A 21,630-nucleotide genomic window follows, 5' to 3' on the forward strand; every position below is an offset into this window, starting at 1 on the left:
CATAAGGCTTCATAGTATAGTGGAAAGAACAGTTGGACTGGGAATCAAAAGAACTAAATCTTAGGCTCAAACTTTTCCTTCTAATTAGCTCATTGACTTTGAATAAATTGCTTAATCTCCCCAGGGCTTCAGTTTCTTCATCTGTGGATATGTAATAGAAAGATCACTAATATTAGAATGCAATTGTAGGTTCTAATTCTACCTTTGACTCTCAGATATGTTACTTTGGACAAGCCTTGCTTCTTTCTAAACTTTAATAAACTTTCAAACAAATAGATTAGAATTAGCTTAGAGAATATCTAGCCTAATGAATTATTATTTTTATTTTATTTTTTTACAAATGAGTAAATTGAGGCAGAAGAATCAATTGAATGTAGTTCCTCTGATTCCAAAGGCAGTGCTCTTTCCTTTGTATCTTAATTCTCTTCTGGTTTCAATGCCTATAATCTAATCGATTAGATGATCAAAAAATCCCCTTTAGCAGAGTATTCTGAAGCAAAACTCCCTCTTTCTTTCTTATTCCAGCACTAGCTACTCCATCATCTAGTTACCCTATTGAAGTCTTCAAGGGTTTCTAAGTTATCTTCTGTACTATGTTTTGTCATTTCTGTGTTTCTTTAACCATGAAGCTGACTAATGAGGCTCTCATTATCTTCCTACTTTTTTAAAGTAACATTTGGCATATTAAAATATTTTCAGTTGCTAGAAATGGAAAACTTGAAATTCAGGGTGGGTAATATTGTGATAAATGATGTGATTTTTAAAAAAGTTTTATGAAACATAATTATATTAAAATAACTTTGAAATTATTACATGAATGATTTTACCAAAGCAAATTTTAATTAAAAAAAAAATGGAAAATCTGACCTTTTATGTATATCTATACATTTTGTTATATTTCTTAAACCATTCACATGTTACTTAAGACAAGCTGTTGCTTAATACTCAGATCAACTAAATACTAATTGTCTTAAATAATGCTATTAGCCCAAGAATATTATTCTGATATTTTTCATTGGTGTGTTGACAAAAATAAAATTATTATAATTTTAAATAGATTTTATTATAATAAAATTAGCTTTTTAAAAATAGCCTTTCAGTATAAATTTAAAACAATTTACTGCATAATAAATACTTTAAAAACTGAAATACCTTTTTATTAATGTGTCAGTCAATATAATTTGGTACAAAGTAGATAGATGGGCAGATGGGGAAACTGACAGCTTTGAATAATACTGATTAATGGAGCACTTTTAACTGTCACTCCTATCTTAAAGCATAGTAAGATTTTACCCATTAGTAAAATTGCCTCATAAGCCTTTTAACCTGCTACAGACTTTAATTTTTTTCCCCTGAAGTTTGAGCGCTTGGGGGAGGAAGATAGAAAAGAGTAGTGTGTTTGATTTTTTTCAAAATACCACTTTAATTCTTCTGTCTCATGACTAGATTGAGTATAAGATGATTGATTTTGCACCCCAGCATTTCTCAGAAATCACTTACTCAGTTATAAAACAGTGTCATCTATTTCAATGGAAGTAGTACTCCTCAATGGTAAAGTTAAGTACTACTTAAATATTGTCCCCCAAAAAACCATAATTGAAGAAGAGAAGGTATGTTGATTATGCCAGGAACTAACTTTTTATTGATTTATTTTCCTTTTTCAGTTTCTTTCTACTCTGATACAAATTCTATTTGATTACATTAAAAATGCGATAGATGACAATGCTTTTTCACTAATATATGAAAAAAATGTGGGAAAATGTATTACTAGTATTCATGAAATATTAAAAGATTTAGGAAAAGTAATCTAGCTCATTTAATAAATAATTCCATTGAGGATTTGTTGGATCACACAGATCAAGCTTGTACTATTTGGGCATTATAGGTAATGGGATTAGAGAGAAACTAAGCTAAAAACAATGATAACCATAGCAGACAGTCTCAGAAAGAAAAGATTAGAACATTCTTTTCTTAGGTACCACAAGTATCATGATCTTAATTAAGACATATCAGATAATATCTTCATAAGAGTTATTGGATTTGAGATAAGATCACATGTACTACTATGTATATGGATTTAAGCTTTATAAACTTTCCACCAGGAAAAGAAAATTGAGGCAATAACAACAAATTCATACTTTACAAATAACTTGTGTTTTAAATCATAAAGGAATCATGGCCTTGGTTTTCTGCATAATTCATTCTTTACAATAATTGTTGTGCTTTTTATATTTTGGTGTACATGTGTGTATTGTATGTTCTTGTTGAATCTATTTCTTCTTATTCTTTTTTTTCTCTCCTTTCTCACTCAGCAGTCTAGTTTAGGCTGCCTCTTTGAGTGTTGTGTTAACATCTGCAGTGACTTGGTCCCATGGAGTTTCAAGGTACCTGTCCACTTGCCCACCAGCTGTCATACATACAGCTTGTTGCCATTTTATTGCATCTTCCACCTTTTTTTCACTCATAACTAATGAATTAATCATACTGTACTCTGCTGTGGAATCTTGTAAGATTACTGAATTAGGAATCAGTACTTGATGCTTTTAGTAATAAAGTGCTAAAGCAACATGATATAATAGGTAAGGGTCAAAACCCCTAGATATTAGTCTCCAGTGTGCTGCCTACTGGCTGTGACCATGGGCAAGTCACTTTGCAACTAATGCCATATGTCTAAATGGTGAATAATACTTATGTATACTATGTGCCTTATAGGATCCTTGTGAAGAAAATGCTAAACAAAACATAAATTGCTGTGTAAATATAAGCTTTTAGTATTATTGGATGTACATTGACCAGGATGTACTAACAGAATACATTAGAATCACATCAGCATTAATATGGTAGAGTTCAAATAGTATTTTCATTAAGAGTGGCATGTCAAAGAAGAGGACACTAACAATAGGAAGGCTTAGTAAAAGCAAATAAAAAAATTTTAAAGAGAATCCCATAATATGAGAATGTATTTTAAACTCTCATCTACTTGTTGTTCATTAATAAACTAGGGAAATAAAAGTATTGCCTAATGTTGTTGAAAAATCATATAATTAGAAGGAAATAAAATAGGATATATCTGATTCACAAAATGGAACTATTGAGTAAATATGAGAATGACCACCTCTAGAGGTTTACAAATAAGAATAGACTTTAGTAGCTGGTTGACTAGCATTTATTAAGCACCTGCTATGTGCTAGATGTTATACCATATTCTGAAAATGCAAAGAAAGGCCAAAAAAACCCAATTATTGCTCTCAAAGAGCCCAGGGGAAACAATATGCAAGTAGTTATGTATAAACAAATGTAGGGATACAGGACAGTTGGGGCTAATCTCAGAGAGAAAGTACTAAGAATAAGGATGAGTAAGAAAGGCTTTTTGCAAAAGGTGAAACTTTAACAGAGACTTAAAGGAAGTCAGAGAAGCTAGGAAATAGAGATGAGGATGGGGAGAATTGTAGGCATGAGGTCGACCAATATAAATATTGAGTCTGAAGATTAATTGTCATGTTCAAGTAATAGCAAAGAGGTTGAGTGCATGAAGGGGGGTAAGTTGTAGGAAAACTGAAAGGATAAGATGAGGTCAGCTTATGAAGGGCTTTGAAAGCCAAGCAGATGATTTCATATTTGATGCCGAAGTAATAGCGACCCACTGGAGTTTATTGAATTTGGGATGAGATGGTCAGATCTACATTTGATGAAGATCAATTTGACTGCTGAATGGGGGGAAACTAAGGCAGGGAGGCCAACCAATAGATTATTTCAGTAGTCCAGGTGTGAATGATGGAGGCCTGTGCCATGGTAGTAGCAGTATCAGAGGAGAGAAGTGATGATATGTACCAGGGATGTTCTAAAGGTAGAATTGAAATTGGGGGATGAGAGAGTGAAGAGTAGAGCATGATAGCTAGGCTGGAACTATAGGATGACTGGGAAGATGGTAGTATCTTTGATAGTAATAGGAAAGTTTAGAGTCAGGGGTAATGGGTTTAAGATGAAAGATAATGAGTTCAATTTTGGACATGTTGAGTTTAAGATATGTATCAGACATCCAGTTCATGATGTCTGAAAGGCAGTTAGAAATGTGAGACATGAGGTCTGGAGAGAAGTTGTGGCTGGACAAGTAGATCTGATAAGTATCTAGAGAGTATACTTTTGCAAAGTATATTTAATGCATAGAACAGACAGTGTTAAAACAATTTCCTATTTACATATACCATTACATTGTACTACTTATATTTATAGCCCATTTCAGTTACAAAGCACTCAGCATTCACTGTACCATTTGTTCCTTATAACAACATAGTGAGGTAGATAAAACATATATTTTTATTGCTATTTTATAAATGAGAAAGCTAAAGTTTAGAGTGGAAGAAGGGGTATAATGTCAACTAGCCCAAGAAAATAGACAATTAAGTGACAGACTTGGAGCTAAAGTCAAGTGATAGAACACTGGCTTCTTTCTCCTTCCCACCATAGCATACTGTCTTCCATTTCTAAAATTCTCAGTAAGAAAAATGATAGTGTAGATCAGGGATCAGCAAACTACAATCAGCATAGGACAGTCTGCTGCTTGTTTTTGTAGCTAAGAATGGTTTTTCCATTTTAAATAAATTTTTATGTATTTTTTTAAAATACAAAATGCAGTTTTAGCTCAGAGGATCATACAAAAATACGCTTTGGGCCAAATTGGCAGATATGGTCCTTACTATAGAGGAAAATCTAATAAGTGATTGCAAAGTGTTACTGTAAGGTAACTATAATATTACTGTTAGGTTATGCTAAATTTTGCTGAAGCAATGAGGTGGCACAGCATTTTAGAAAGCCAGACGTGAAATCAAGAAAACCTGAGTTCACATCATACTTGGTTTGATAATATTAGTGAAGTCACTTAAATTTTTTGAGTCTCAGTTTCCTCATCTCTAAAATGAAGGTAATAATAATACTAGCCCCACCAGCTCAAATGATTACAGGGAAAGGATCAAATGGGATAAAAAATGTAAAACATTTTATAAATTTTAAAGTTTCATTTAATGCTAGTTATTATCACCATCATCTTATTTATTATTAATAATTTTACTAGGTGATAAATATTTATTAGATACGTTCTATGTAAACTATATTCCATGTGAAAATATCTTAAACAAAGGAATTATAATTCCTGATCACAAAGAGCTTATAGATTTCTGGGTAACTATGAAACACCCAAGCCAACTTTTAGAGAAATATAAATGACTTGTCAGTGTTTAAAAAAAAAAAAAAAGGCCTAACAAAATATACCATCTTTGCATAATTTCTCAGTATTTTTTGGTCTAAAATGAGTGGGGAGGAAGGGAGAGAAGAGAAATACATCATTATTTAAACATCTGGGTCTTGATCCATTCCACTCCCAGGAATTTTCTTTACTCTTTGAAATTTTCAAGCCCATTTGTTAAATAACTGTTAGTCTGAATTACACAATACACTATGAGCAAATATTCTTTGGAAATTTTATATAACAATCATTTCTTCTTATGACCCAGCCAGTATTCTAGGAATGTCTCATAGGAAGTAAGGAAGCTTTAAGCAAGAAATAACAATGGAAATTTTTTATAATAGTGTTTTCATGAATGTTAATATTTTATTCTGAAAATTGGCAAATTAATCATATTGGTTCATATTTCTTTTCCTTTGAAATTTTTTTTATTTAAAATTTGATCATTTTGACCCAGGGGAAAAAGCATAAACTCTTTCAGGGTTTGAACATAGATCCTCTATGACTCCAAATCTACAATATTTACTTTTGCTCCAGTGGCTCTTCCTTGGTGCACTAAAATCTCAGACAAATATTCTGATCTTCTGAAGAAAGTGTGTTGGAGGAGTACACATTTCACAGATAGTTCTGCCATCTTAATCTAGGACATAGGAAAGGGGGGAAGTTAGTAATATTTCTAAAGCACAGGGTGACTGTGTCACCCTCTGCTCGATAAATCCAGTGGCTTCTTAGATACTTTGAGGATGGAATACAAACTTCCTTTTTAGCATTGAAAGCCTTTCTCAGTCTGGCCTCAAACCATTTTTTCCAGCATTATTATACACTACCCCCCTTTACATACATGATGATTCAGCAAAACTGACCTTTTTCCTGTTTCTCATGCACAACATTCCCTCTTTCTTTCCCTTTCTTTGTACAAGGTGTTCTCCATGCCTGGAATATATTTTTCTCATCATCTATTCTTCATAGAATTATTCATTTCTTTGAAAGTTTAACTAATACACTTCTTATTAAATGGTAAATATCCCCGATTCCCTTCTTTTTTTTCCAAATGTTACTACCTCCACCCCTAATTATCTTGCACATATTTTTCATTTACTAATATGTATATGTTTTGTCCCTCCTCATTTAAAGAAATGGCAACTGTTTGATTTATGTCTTTGTCTCTCTAGTGCATAGCACAGTACCTGGCTGGCACATAGTGGATGCCTAATAAATGCCTGCTGATTTAGTGGCTTGTTTTTCCTTTTCCTACTTCAGTCAATTGCAAACAAGCATGCACCTGCTTACCTTCTTCCCTAAGCAAGGTAATCTGTTTCTCCCTCCTTTCTTTACAAAGACAGTAAACAGTCTGATATGTTATACGTGTACCAGAAGATAAATAATATTAACTAATAATAATTGATTTATGTGTGCAGAAGACTTTATATCAATGTTTAATTTTATTATCATAATCATATTGTAATTCTGGTAGTACAGTATTATTTTCCCCATTTTTACCAAATGAAGAAACTGAGATTTAAAGATGTTAAGTGATTTGACCACCGTCATACAATTTGTTAATTTCAAGGGGGAAATATGAACCTAAGTTTCTCCTGTCTGTTTGTGGTATACTACCAATCACAGGCTCTCCCCCCTGTTCTTGCTCTGAGAATAATTGTCACAAAGAAAAAGCAAACAAATGGCTGGTTAAGAAAACAAACAAACCCAAGGACACCTACCCAAGCACTTAGAACTTTGAGGATTGTGTAGGCAGTGACATTTGTGTTTTGAAGTTGACCAGAGATCTTGTAAGATTGCAGTGTGAAGGGGAAGGTATATACTACTCAAAATGTAGAGGGCCAGTTGTGCAAAGGAAAATAAGAGTGTAATGTATAGAGAATAGCTAACAAGCCAATTTGATTAGAACAGAGAGGTATGAAGTGTGTGTGTGTGTGTGTGTGTGTATGTGTGATATGAAATAAGACTGGGTAGATTGATGGGAGAGCCAGATAGTGGAGGGCTTTAAATTCAAAGGTGGGGCATTAATATGTTTTCTCTTAGAGGAAGCCACTAAGGATTTTTTTTTTTTAAACAGGGGGTTATATGATCATATTTGTTTTAATAATGTCAGTTTGGCAGCTGTAGAGGGCAAAGACTTGGAAACAAGGAACCTAATTAGGAGACATAAGTTCACATGAATTGTTAAGGGTTTTTCAAAATTGATAGTAATTGTAGATGGAGGATAAGGATATACTAAAAATGTTGTGGACGTAGAATTAACAAGACTTGGCGGCTTATAGGATATAGGATGAGGGAGATGGAAGAGTCAAGATGACACCAAAGTAAAAACTAGGTAATGTCCTCAACCTAAATAAGGAAGTTTTGTGAAAGATGGGTTTTGGGAAAAATATGAACAATTATGTTGTGATTATTTGGTTGAGTGAAGTGGAGATAGAATTCGTTGATATGAATTTGGAACAAGGAACCTCCAGTTAAAATATACAGGAAGCAAATTGCTTAAACTGGACTGAAATTGAAAGATTAAAATTAAATAGATATGCAGACTTCAGCATTATCTCACTAGAGATAATAATGAAAAGTATGGGATCTAATGAGATCATAGAAGAGTTAGAAGAGAATAACTTCCAGAACAGAGTTCTAAGGGTTTCCTATACTTAATAGGTAGGAGAAGGATAATGATTCAGCAAAGAAAAATCAGAAAGCCAAAAATGGAAGCCAAGGAAAGGAAGGGTATCCAGGAAAAGGCGGATATTCACCAATATCAGCCACTGAAGATAAATTAAATAGTAGCTTGAGGACTGAGATCATTAGATTATGTTTGATTAAGAATTTGAAATTCAAGATATATTTAGGGTCCTAACATAATTACATACTCTCTCCATTAGAATATATGTATATAGCAGCATTTTTTGTAGTAGTTAAGATTATGAAACAAAATAAATGGAGAATGGCTAAATAAATTGTGAAGAATATGCAGAATACAAAGAATCATGGGAAGACATATAGGAAATGGGACAAGGAACCAGGAAAGCAATATACACAATCAGGAAAAATAATATACATAATGACAACAATGATATAAGAAGGAGAGAACATTTGAGTTAACTATTATTTGAACTTTACTTGCCTGGGAAATTTTCTCAGAAGAGTAATAGGGAGCTTTAGAAAATATATCGTTATCATTTGTCATATTGATGCAATCCCTGGTGACTGCTTCATGAAAACTGAGGCATACAATATAGTATTGTTTCATTGTGACAGTTGTCATTTCTGATACTATTAAGGGAAAAGTAGATTATTGAGGCCTATCCCCAATAATGAAATATATACTATGAGCAGACAATGTTTCACCAAAAATAGACAAAAAAGAGAAACTTGTGTAGTATATGATAGAATTTTTATCACCTGAATACTTTGCTTTCTTTCCACTTATAAGGAAACAACAAAACAAACCTTACTTTGTTAATATCTGGGGTTTTTAAACCATCATAACATATCTTATTATAAAATTATCTTCACTTTACTGTTTAGTATACGTTGAGTAAAAATATTCAACTTTATTTCCAGCTATGCTTAGGCAGTTCTACTACCTCAAAAAATGATCCATTTGAGAGACAGATAAATGTCAGTTCCATTCCTGATTTTGCTACCTCTAGACATGATTCCAGTTATCTCTACTGAACCATAGATTTAGAGCTGGAAGAAATCTTAGAGATCATATAGGTCATTTTATAGAGGAGGCATCTGAGCTCAAGAAGGATTAAATGACTTGCCGAAGGTCTTTTAAAGATAGGCATATATATATATATATGCCTATATAAGCCCAAATATATGTATTCACAGTTTATGTCTCATAAACTGTGAATACATATATTTGGGCTATATAGTGTTAGGATATTGCTAGGTGTGGAAATGTTTTGCAAAGTCAGACAATTGGATGTCCTTAATCTCTTTAAAAAAAAAAAAAAAGACTGGGCATCTCTGATACATATTTATGCTTCAGTTCCCATCTGCCTTTCCAGTCATCATTAGCAACTGTAGCAGTTTGATTAGAATGGTATCAAATTTGAATTATCTTAATTGCAATGGCAAGCAAATGTTAAAAGGACAAATGTAATTATTTATTAGTGAAACTTATTTTTAAATTGATGTTCTTATTCTTTAGACCTGTTTCATATCATTAAAAAAAATCACCTTCCACTTTATTGTAGAAATTAGAATGCCTTTAAAAATAGTTTATAACAGGGATAACTTGAGCCAGCTTTACTGGAATATGCTAAAGGTATTTGCCACTGTTATCCTCTAAATCTGTACACATGTATGCAAACACATATGCATATTATACCTATGTATCAGGTCTGTTTTTTCAGGAATTTTTTTTTCTGTTATAATGACAGTAAATTAAGTTTATGTTGTAATATACTTATCGTTTAATGCTCTCAAATACTTTTTGAGATAGGATGAGCATTCTTACCACCATTTTGCAGATGAATATACTGAGTCTCTCCAACATTAAGTGATCTACTTAGAGCCTCAGGAAGAGCAGGTGGCAGAAGGGAAGTGAAGACATAGATCTTCCGACTTGTTATCCAATGTTCTTTCCACTACACTACTGTCTTCTTATTGTGACTTCAGTGCTGTTTTTCAAATTTTATTGAGCTGAGTTGTCTTAATATAGTAGAATACTGAACTAGCAACCATAAATCATGGTCAGTCATTTCCTCCACTGATTAAATGACTTTAATCAAATTACCTTATTTTTTTGATCTTGTTTAATAATCTACGAAACACATCCCTACCCAACTCATCTTAGACAATTGTTTCAAGAATCAAATGAGAAAATAAGGAAACAGAATTAGCTGTGTAAGCTTTAAAGCATTTTTTGAATGTCAGGGCTTATTTTTAATATTGTTGTTTAGGTAAGTAAGGTAATTTAAATGGTAAGATAACTTTAATAGTTAACAATCACCAATACTATTTTTAATAATAATAATATAACATAATAACATCAAAACAGTTTTTCTATATCTTTTGTTTGTTGTTTCCTCACAAAATATTACAATGAAATTAGAAATTGTTCCAGGCAGATTTTTAAAAGAGAATGTAGTTAGAATACATTCTTTACAGGAGTTCCTATTCAGGTACTGTGTTTTTTCCCACAAAAACAAAAAGTAGCTTGATATTCCTATAGTCTTTTCTTGTCATTGAGTAAAGTTAAGCTGTGGCTTTATTTAAGTTCATCACTACTTTTTTGTCAAAAGAAGCTCTTACTTTAAAATAAATATCTTTCAAGTTGCTATAGGAAGAAGAGCCTAAAAGGTTATTTTGTTAGTATGTGAATATTTATCAAAACTGATACAGCAAGCAATGGTTCCCGTGGAGCTCTGATAAGGTTGCAAGTAAAGTTTATTAAAGCTTGATATACTTTAACAGTTTCATACTGATGTTTCTACATAATTATTTCTGTTTTGAGAAGAACAGGAATGGTTAATCTGCAGTAGTATTTCTGATAAGAACTACCTGCAGATTCCAAGTTCAGAACAAATTAGAATAGGTTTAAAAATTGTGGTATGGGCAGATTTTTTTTTGGGGGGGGTTGTGGCTAGATTCAATAGTTATTTATTAAAATGGAAAATATAACTCCTAAGCAATAGTGTTTCTTCAATTTGTTTCTGTAGGCTCATGGCAGAATAGCATAGAATCTCAGAATTGTAAAGAATTTCAGAGGACCACTTAGTTAAACTTGAATCTGAATAAGAATTTTTATAACATACCTGTCAAATGGCCAAATGCTTTAAATCTTTGCTAAAAGACTTCCCAGTGAGGGAGAATCCATTGTTTCCCCAGTTAGCCTTTCTAGGCCTTGGTTTCTGTATCTGTAAAATGAAGAACTTGTGTGCGAAGGTAATTTCTAGCTCTGAATTTGACCTTACAAATCTCTGACTTTATACTTAATCCTTTTGAAATTACATCTCATATTAGGTCCAGTTTTCTGGCTTTCAATTTTTATTTTCTGAATCTAGATTGTGTCACCAAGAGCATTAGTTAAATAAAAGTTTTAAAGTTTTATTTCTCAGCTATTTACATGCCATGTATCCTCTTTTTCTCTCAGTGTTCCATCTCTTCCTCAGAGGAAGAAAAACTTATTGCTACGAAGAGAACCAGAACTCCAACTTCAAATGACTTATCTGATATTAACACCCAGACAAACTGGACCAAGTCACTTCCGCTGCCAACACCAGAGGAGAAGATGCGACAGCAAGCGCAAACAGTCCAGACAGATGTGGTTCCTATTAATGTAACTGGTATGCTTTTATAGTTCAGTCAAGTTTGGTGTGCTTCTGGGGAACATATGCAAATATAGGCTAGAGCCTTTTAAAATTATTTTTTCTCACATATTTTTACCACTTTTACATTTAATTATAGAGTATAAATAAGACTTTTATCTATAAGCCAGCATTCAATTCAATGAAGAAAATGCTCATTTAAAAATTAAAATTATTTTCTTGTCTTATTAAAGAACTAATTAATTGTATAATTTGATGTTTCAGCCATTCAACTTGAGAAAGGTTTTTTCATAGACATAACCTGTTATCTTTTAATAGTTCAATTGTGAAAGAATTTCCCTTAGCTTCATAGGTTATTATTTTAGATAAAAAAAATAACTTACTTAGAGACTCTATAGCCAAATCTGTATCTTACAGTTAAAGAAACTGAGATATGGAGAAGTAATATGGATTTGCCCAGGATCACATAGATAGTAGGAATGGGAATCCAGAGTCTAGATCTTCTAATTTTTGCTGTTCAATGCGCTTCCCAATGTGACTTGAAGTTTTTTTAAGTGTAGTCTTTAGTAGTAGAGATTTGCTGCTCACCTTAAAATTTTTTAAATGGGAGAAACATTACTTATCTCAGGAAGAAATATCTACAGAAGCTATTAAGGCCTAAAAACACCGAGAAAAGCACAGTATTTACTCGAATGATGGTTATTGTAATAATTAACAATTATTTACATAATCTTGCATTTTAAGAATAATGGAGTGCTTTTCTTTCAACACTGCAAAGTAGACAGGATAGGTATTATTTATTTCCATTTTACAGATGAGGAAATTAAAGATCAGAAAGATTAAATGACTTGTCCACAGTCAGTTTGTGTCAGTGTCAGAATCTGAACCAAGATCTCATCTTGGTTTTTTATTTTGATTATTATTTTTTACCCAGCAAAAACAAAAACACTAAACCTTGATTCAAATTCTGACACTGACAGAAATTTTTAACTTTAAAACTAATAGATACATATGAGTGTATAGACATATGTAATTTATATATGTATATATACATATAGATGTGTCATATGTGCCTGTGTATATACACATATGTATATCCCTTATTTTTAAAGTTAAAATTTTTAGAGTGTGGTAATTTTCAAGTTTAATGTCCATATTCTTTTTCAATATTAAGAGTCAACTCTCAATTATCTGTCATAATTAGGATAGAAATAGAAAGATAAACAGTCCAGAAAAGGTTCTTGTATGCAAATTATTTTCTTTCTTTGTGAGATTTTTTTCTTTCTTAATTTAATTGCAGTGAGTAAAGAATGGGCATGGCGAAAGGTTTCTACAATCGGTAGACTAATCTATCCCTGAATAACATGAAATACATTTTAGATTAAATGTAGACATAATAGATCATCTATAGTCATTATAGATTAAAATATCTAAACCATGTCCCATGGTGTAGAGCCTGGAACAAAATACAATGGTAAGCAGGGATGAATTTTCCATAAAATTAAAAACAATTTTCCCCAGCACCAGTCCCGTGCTTCAATGAGTGAGGCTGCCACTGCTCACTGCCAGCAGAGGCATCTGCATAGTGACACTGGTGACTGTGGAAATGACTAATAGCAATGTGTTTTGTTTTTTGTTTTTTTTCTTGCTGATTGGTGAAGGATTGGTTTTTTGTTTTCGTTTTTCTTTTTTGCTTAGTAGAAATGGTAATATTATATTTAACACTCCCTATTTGAATTCTTGAAAATCCTAACAAAACACTGGTTATTTAAAACTCCATGTGGTCTTCATTACACATATGTTTATTTCATTTTAGATTTGCACATCATATTGCATGCATGGCATTTTAATCTGTTCTATTCATAACTATTACCATTGATGCTTCTATAGCTTGTAGCTATCAAAGAACTATCTTTTTATAAATATAAGTAGCTATCTTACAGCATAATGTGTTTTTTTTTTTTTAACTTGGAAGTTAATTTTCATATTCTAGCCACAATAAAATCAATATGTAATCATGCAATTCAGATCCAGGGAAAATATAAAATCACAAGCTGATATGCATGTTGCTAAAAAGTACAAGATTTTATTAGGCATTATTAGGAGTCTAAGTTATCAGGAGAATAATAAATGTCATAGATAAAATATCTTTTAGAACAAAGGATTATTTATTGTGTGATTTAAACTTAGTGATATAAACGCCAGAGAAGCAGCTCAGTATGTTTTTTAAAGACTGAGTTCTCTTTGGCAATTAAAATGTTAACTAATCATAAAAGATAGCTATAGGTATATTAGATATGAATAAAGTATTAAAGTTGAAAAGATTGCATGAATACTCTACTTTTTAAAAGATATAAAATATTTTTAAAATAATGTAGTTATCCAAATTGACCATTATATGACTTTCTGATTTTTGTTATATCACTAAAATTGAATGGAAAAAATTGTTTTCATTCTATTTCACTAAAGGTTTCTATATACCTTAGACATTCTATTTATCTTATCTATGAGGACTTTTATATTACCTTAATTGTTTTAATTTGCATCACCTAAGAAGCAGTTTTTTTCTTTACAAATAGATAGTTTTTGTAGAAGTTATTAAAAAACAATTTAAATCATGAAAGGACTTGGGAACCAACCAATGAAGCTTCTTATAGGGCATTACTTTATGCTCTCATTTACCTGAATGGACCAGTCACCCTGTAGTCTGTTTAATTGGGACAGAATCACATAAATTTATCACTTCAAATCTGGACCAAAGTCTTCAGGCAAAGAGATATGGGGCATTAATATAGCAAGCTAGATACCTAGGGTTAAAAATTGATTGAATCCCTTGGGTCTTAAACCAGATGGGACTTAATATATTCTAGAATAAAATATTGGGTATGTGTGTATATGTGTGTGTATGCTTCTCTATGAATGATTTTAAAAAATTGTTTATGGAAAGTAGTATTGCACTCATGATGGGCAGGCTTGTAGCTTGTCTAGTTAGAAGGAAAATATATGGTGATAATGGATAATCAAGTTTAGAAACAAACAAAATGACCTAAAAATAGTATTAAATAAAAGCAAAAGGTAAAATTTTACAGAATGTTGAATTTTGAGCTATTTCTGGATGAGAAATACACATTGCTTCATTAACACTGACCTTTTTGGGTCAAGATCTAATATGAACCCTTAGCTCTCACATTCTCAGATGGGGGACAGAGCAAAGAAAATTAACTGAAGTCAAAAATGTAAAAGAAGATGACCCTATTATTTATATTGTTTTTGCTTCTAATAATTTCCTTGAAGCTTTTGGGTTTGTCTTTACTTTGTTTCTTAATGGAGTGATGAAAATTACATGTCCACTGTATCCCAAAGGCTTTTGTGCAATTTTAAGCTATAGTAGCCTAAATAGCTTTAATAGTTTAAGTAAATTAAATAAATTTAATTTAATTAATTTATTAATAATAAATTAAAAGTACATGAAGACTTTTGGGACAACACATGTGCACGCGTATCTGCGCATGCACACACACACACACACACACACAGAGGTAGCAACAGGAACTTAATTTCCTTGGGTTAGAAACTCCCAAATAGTATCTCTCTCTTTCCATGCAGGTTGGTTTTCTGCCACATGTAGTTTTAGAGAAATATCTAGAACACTTAAAGGTTAAATGACTTGGCCAGGATCACATAGCAGTGCTATGTTAGGAGTAGGACTAAAATTCAGGTCTTCACAATCAAATTCTGGTTCTCCATCTATTCTATTCTACTATCTCTCAATGTGTTACATTCAAATACTAGCTACCATATATGTACACTTTAACTTTACAGAAGTGGATCAACAAACCATGGTTTGTTTCTCTCCCAGCTTTTCTGTTATTTTTACAGAGTAGTGACTCCTTTAGGCAAAGTTAAGTTATGGTATATTCCAATATAACAAACAGCCTTTCCTTCCTGTACATCTTTTCTTTCTCCACTAGGACCAAATTTAGTGACAAAAAGTATTAGAAAAAAATGATCTTTAATAGCTACATTGCACATTAGGCAGCCAATCTGCTTTTCTTGTGAATTTCATTTTGTTCCCCATTTTTATGAGATCATTTGCACTTTACATTTCTGTTGGACCTCTTTTACAGATTTTATAATTACTGTTAGGTGACACAGTAATACCTGGAGTCAGGATGATGTAAATTCAAATCCAATTTTAGATAATTGCTAGCTGTGTGACCCTGGGCAAATAGTCACTTGACCTCTGTCTCACGTTTCCCAATCTGTAAATGGGAAAAAAATAATAGCATCTCCCTCCCAGGGTTGTTGTACAGAACAAATAATGTAATATTTACACCGTGCTTACCGTAGTGCCTGACATAGTAAGTGCAATATAAATATTAACTATTGTTATTATTTTAAAAAAACATACTTGCTTTGAGTGTTTTGAACTCTTTCACAATTTCCCTGCTTTATACTGATGATAGTAGATGGATATAACCAGTATTTATATTTAGGACTCAGTTTTCTGAAGAAAATAATTTCATGAATAAGAAAAATTGTTCTGAAAAAAAGAAAACCTGCCTTTTTTTTTAAAAAAAAAAAATGGGATTGTGGTTTTTGGTAGCTCAAAAATGTATAAGACAGTAACACTATCCTGCCCCATTTAAATTGACTTTGTGGCATATATAGCAATTACACAAACTTAAACCCTAAAAGTCACATGAGTTTACCATCAGCATTTAGAGTTTGAATGTGAATGGCTATCCTATTATCGGTTTTTTCAGCTCTAACTTTCACAGCAGTGTTACTGGGTTTCATTGGGGACAATCCCTTTATCATTATATAATTATCCAATGGATGTTTTTGGATATCATTAAAAATGACATTTACACCAATTATCGATTGGAACATTCATTTGTCAATTTAGGACACAATTCCCATGTGTGAGGCAGAATGCATGGTGTGAGGATGTAAAGGTCTCTGTTTTCATGGAGATTCCAATTTTGGAAGATTATAAGAGGAAAAGTTAGTTATAGAATATTGGAACCATATAAAATGATTAAATAACAATTCGAAAGCAAGGGGATTACTTTCTATATAATATGGTAACTCTCTTCTAACTTAAAATGTGATAGACGTTTTTCTATTGCCTTGCCTTGTGTTTGGAAAATGGTTGGGAGATTCCTTTGTGGTTTTGCTATTTTGGGAAGCACATGATTATTGAAAGTGAGGAAGCTAGCTTCCATGTGATAGTGTGCTTTGTTTCTCTTTTTTTCCCCTTAAGCCAACATTCTTATCATATGACTGAGCTAACATCATTATTAATGCCTTTTTCATTTCTTCAACAAGCTACTGGAAGAAAGTGCATGGTGTCAGCGTGCTTCATATTAACTTTGCTTTGCTTGTTCCACTACTCTACATTAGGGGAGAATTTCGACCGCCAAGCCAGCCTTCGGCGGTCTCTAATTTACACAGACACTGTTGTAAGACGGCCGAAGAAAGTCAAAAGGAGAAAGACTATTACAGGAATCCCAGACAACATACAAAAGGAGCTAGGTATGGCTCATCAGAACTGTATTTCATTGCTCTTCATCCTCACTGCCTGTTTTTACTAAACTAATCCCATTTACTCATGCTCATAAAACCAATACAGTCTGATGGCCTGTTATGATTTAGTGGGCTGGGGTTCTTCCTACATGTGGTACTTTCACGCAAACTTAATCCATGAATACTACTAGCTTGGTGAATTTGGGTGAGGTGGTAGACAGAAGAGAGTATTTCTAAAGTCTAAACTTGGAATGCAGAAATAAACAAGCTTGTATATATGTGTGTATGCATAGTAACTAACTGATGCTTTAAAGATTTGTAAAACATTTTTCTCATGGAAACTCTATGAAGTATATATCAGTACCTCAATATTTCTGGGATTTTGAATATTCTCACAGGTATAATTATTATTCAGGATTTAAGCTTTCATTTAATTTAAAATTCAAATCTTCAGATGAGAAAGGACTGTAATTGGAAAATTTGGTTATGGAGTTTGAAATTATTGTCTCCAATAAGACATATCCAAAATTTAGTTCAAAAACAATTTAGGGAACAATGGTGATATTTTACATACTAACTATCTCGATGGACTAATTTGCCAGCAGTAGCATCCATATATCAACATTTAATAACTTGTTTTTAGGATAGTTACGATTTTACTTTTTACTACCATTATCTTCTTTACTCTATACTAAAACTTTGTGGGAGGTTTTCACCTCTTTTTTTCATCTACATTTTCCCAAAATGTTTAGATATTACTTTTTTTCCTTCATGGTTAGATCAGTTTTTATCTTATTTTTTGTAATGCCTTCTGGGAAAGTGATTTATTTAGGACTCTAGGAATATCAAAATATTTCTATTTTTCCTCATTTTTAAGTCTTTTCCCTGTGGATATCTTTTCTATAAGCTTCATACTTAGGAAATAGTTTCCTTTCCTTTTAAGGGAAATGTAAATTCATAAAAATTACTCACTCAGTAGAATTATTCAAATTCAAAGAATTACTGATTAGTTCCTGAAGTATCCAAGCTCTATACAAAACTGTGAAGAGTAATATTCATCTTTAACTTCTCTTTTCTTCCTATTATACCTCCTTCTTTAGCGTATTGCAATTTATTTTATTGCTTTCTACCCTTTCCCCTCAGGGACCTTATTCTGACTAGGGCAGATATTATTGTAACACCCTTGCCAGGTTTGCCTTCTTGGGCATACTTGTAACCTTTCCCATCAAAATTTTATCTGCTTAGTTTTTAAGGAACTCACTTTCTACAAAGCATTAGATAATCTGACAAATTAATCTGGATGCAAATGATTAAATCCATTGTGTTGTTACTCTCAGAGAAGCATTTAATTTTTATAAGATGATTTCTGGAGAAGACTTTATAAATAACCTACTATCCCAAATCTAACATACTGCGTATTGCCTCCACTTAATAAATTTCAGCCCTGCCTTGCAGATAGTCATACTATATAGAGAGCTGCCTACTCATATTCCTAATGCTAAATCATAGGATTCTAGATCAAAACCTGGTGCTTCAGAGGTCATACAGTAGAAACCCCTTCATTTTATCGTTGAAGAAACTGAAGTTTATTGTCTAAGTGACTTGCTTCTAAGGACACCCAGGAAATAAATCAGAAGTTAGGAGTCCAGCCCAGGTCTTTAGACTGAAAATCTAGTGCTCTTCTTCTCAATTGAGACCAAGTAGCCTGTGTATTGTCACACACATGTACATACATGCATACATAGGTATGTATATGTGTGTGTATGTGTGTTTCTGCAGTGCAGAGCCTAGAAACAGAAATATGGCGTTCATCAGTAATATCTGAATACATAACATTGAACCAAGTAATATAAACCATTGCTCAGTTCTTTGTTTTATTCTATGGAGCCACTGTGTTGGAATGATATTGTTGGTTCACAGTGCATCCCACATTCCAGTAATTATTTTGTGCCCTTATAAAGAACAAATGGCATCTAGGTGCCCAGACTCTCCATAGGATTGAATGGTATGTACCAAGTTTAATGTATTAAGAGTAATGGATGAAAATTACAAAGTAGCAAATTTAGGGTTGCTATAAGGGAGACAAAACCTTTGTAATAATTAGAATGGGCTGTCTCAGCAAGTAACATGTCCCCCTTTCCTGGCTAGATGTCTTCAAGCACAAGCTGGATAGCTACTTATTGGGTAAATTACAGAGGAGATTCTTGTCATGTATGTGTTGGATTAGATAGCATTTAACGTTCCATCCACAATTCGGAGATTCTTTGAACAGCTGCTGGGAGGAGTGGGGATTGTCATGCTCAAGAATATTGAACTTTACACTTGAACTGTAGCTGAAGAAACATTATCACAGCCAGAGGCCAACTAAGATTAAAATCTTATTCATTTCTTATAGAAGAGACATCTGCTCTATATAGTTTCTATCCTGGGATAAATAAGCTAACTAGAGAGTTTGACAGTAGGAGTTTGGTAATATGTATCTATAATTTTCTTTTTCTAGCAGATCAAAATTTAGGAATGCCTAAGATAATCAAAAGATTTCCTATTCCTTGGATTTGACTATTTTTTTTTCTTTAATAGTTTACACAGTAGGCACCTAAATGCCACATTTTGTGGCTTTTCATTATCAAAAATATTTTTGTTCATATTTCCCTTGACAGTCAATAAAAAAAAAATACTTTATTTTGGTGCTTCCAAACCAATAATCTGAGTGATGTGCCTTCTAAAAATATCTCTTCAGATGCTGACAGATTTGAGTTTTTTGAATCTGAATCAAAACCTTAATTTCTCATATGATGGAATAGAAAGTGTAATATATACATATATATTTGAGTATGTATACAATAGGTTGTAAAGCATGTAAATAAACTTTTGAAGATGCATCATACTTTTAAAAAATCATAATTACTATTTTTCCCCACAAATCACAACCTAGAATAGCTACTGATGATGTCATGTTATTTGTGAATCAAAAACCTGTTTTTCTAAAAGATTAAACAAGAAAGGAGGGAAAGATGTCTGATTTACATTTTAGCATCTTTAAAACCATATTAAATTTCAGATAAATCTTGCTTATTCCAATCAAGATTTTACCTCTTTAATGTAGTATCAGTTATTTTCCAAGTGTTAGGTGATTAAGGGATTAAAAATAAAATACAATTTTCTTTTTCAATATTAAAAAAGGAGTTTGTTATAGAGGAGAAAAACCTGGCCTCAAAGCTAGAAAATCTGGATTCCAGTCCTACTTCTGGCACCTGCTGAGCTTGTGATCCTAGAAAATCACTTAACCCCTGGGTGCTCTTTGTCAGCAGTGTCAAATTCAAATAGAAACAGGGCACTAAAGAATACCCTATTTTTTTTTTTTTGATACTCAGATGAATATAATATATTTATGGAAATACAAAATAATTAATCCAGGCACCATCATATCACAAGTGTGGTTTTGGTTATATAAAATTTTAATTGATTTTACTACCATTTTGAAAAACTAAACAGTGCAAGATATCTCTTTTTTTCCCTTTGTAAATAGTTACTATCCTACTTCTAAATACCTTTAAAGGCAAATGTACAATTTGCTGTTGATGATTCAAAGATATCTAAAATGCTGGCAGAAAAACATCTACCCCAAATGGAGTACTATATTAGGATGACTAATTAAACCTGTGTAGTTTTTAATGCATTATTACCATGATTTTCCGATGATTCCTTTACCTTTTATTCCTTCTTCCTAACAATGAATTCCATTTTTCTTCCATTTCAAACATATTTCAGTCAAGATTTCTTAATTTTTTTCCACTTATGATTTTTTTTGGCCTGAGAAATTTTTACACAACTTCACAACATAAAAAATACACACACACACACACGTACTATTTTTTTTGTGTGTGTGTGTATATATATATACACAATTATATATTTTTAAAAGCCATATAAAATAGGTATACAAATAAAAATATTTACTGATAATAAGTTAAAATTTTGTGATCCCCCACATTCAGTTACATGACTATATAGAGGTGACAACCCACAATTTAAAAAGATTTGGGATATATGAATGTTCTTTTTCTTCTGGATAGGACTAAAGAAAAACTTTCCGCAGTATCTTGATAGAAGAAAAGAAGTAAAACACATTGTGTTGGTACTGTGAGAAGCAGTTTTTTCCATGTAATACCTAGTGTGCTGTCAATACAAACTTCCTGTTGATATATTGATATAACCTTTCTATGGCTAAGAATATTTTTAGAATTTTGAACCCAAGATGGGGACACCCCAATAACAGCAGTAAATGGAGCAGAGGTGATAATAGAAGAGAATTTGTAGCTATTCCAAATCAGAGATGAAATATAGATGAGTGATTAAATCATAGATAATACTATGTCATTTGAACTGGCATCATACAAGAGAGTGATTATTGTTAGTACCAATTTTATCAGTCTTGCTCAGACAGTAATACAAGATGGAAAGGGATATTTATTTCTTATTGTGATGAGTTTTTTCCCTTATTTATTTTATCTTAGTGATTGCTATGTATTATTTCACTTCTTCATTTCATTTTGGCAGAGTTCCTGG

The 21,630-nt window shown here is 32.2% G+C and overlaps 1 protein-coding gene across 5 annotated transcripts in view; it reads left to right on the forward strand.

Moving 5' to 3' along the window:
- Nucleotides 1-21,630, forward strand: part of NHSL1 (NHS like 1) — a 262,895-nt gene that overhangs the window by 227,199 nt on the left and 14,066 nt on the right. For 4 of the 5 annotated variants that reach the window (XM_031964196.1, XM_031964195.1, XM_023503238.2 and 1 more), the window contains 2 exons: nucleotides 11,358-11,550; nucleotides 16,939-17,070. In XM_031964196.1, coding sequence (XP_031820056.1) covers nucleotides 11,358-11,550; nucleotides 16,939-17,070 — 325 coding nt within the window. The remainder of the gene's footprint in view (nucleotides 1-11,357; nucleotides 11,551-16,938; nucleotides 17,071-21,630) is intronic. The other variant, XM_031964197.1, reaches the window with a different exon arrangement.

This window comes from Sarcophilus harrisii, chromosome 4 (assembly GCF_902635505.1).
Source record: "Sarcophilus harrisii chromosome 4, mSarHar1.11, whole genome shotgun sequence".
In the NCBI taxonomy this organism is placed as follows: Eukaryota; Metazoa; Chordata; class Mammalia; order Dasyuromorphia; family Dasyuridae; genus Sarcophilus; species Sarcophilus harrisii.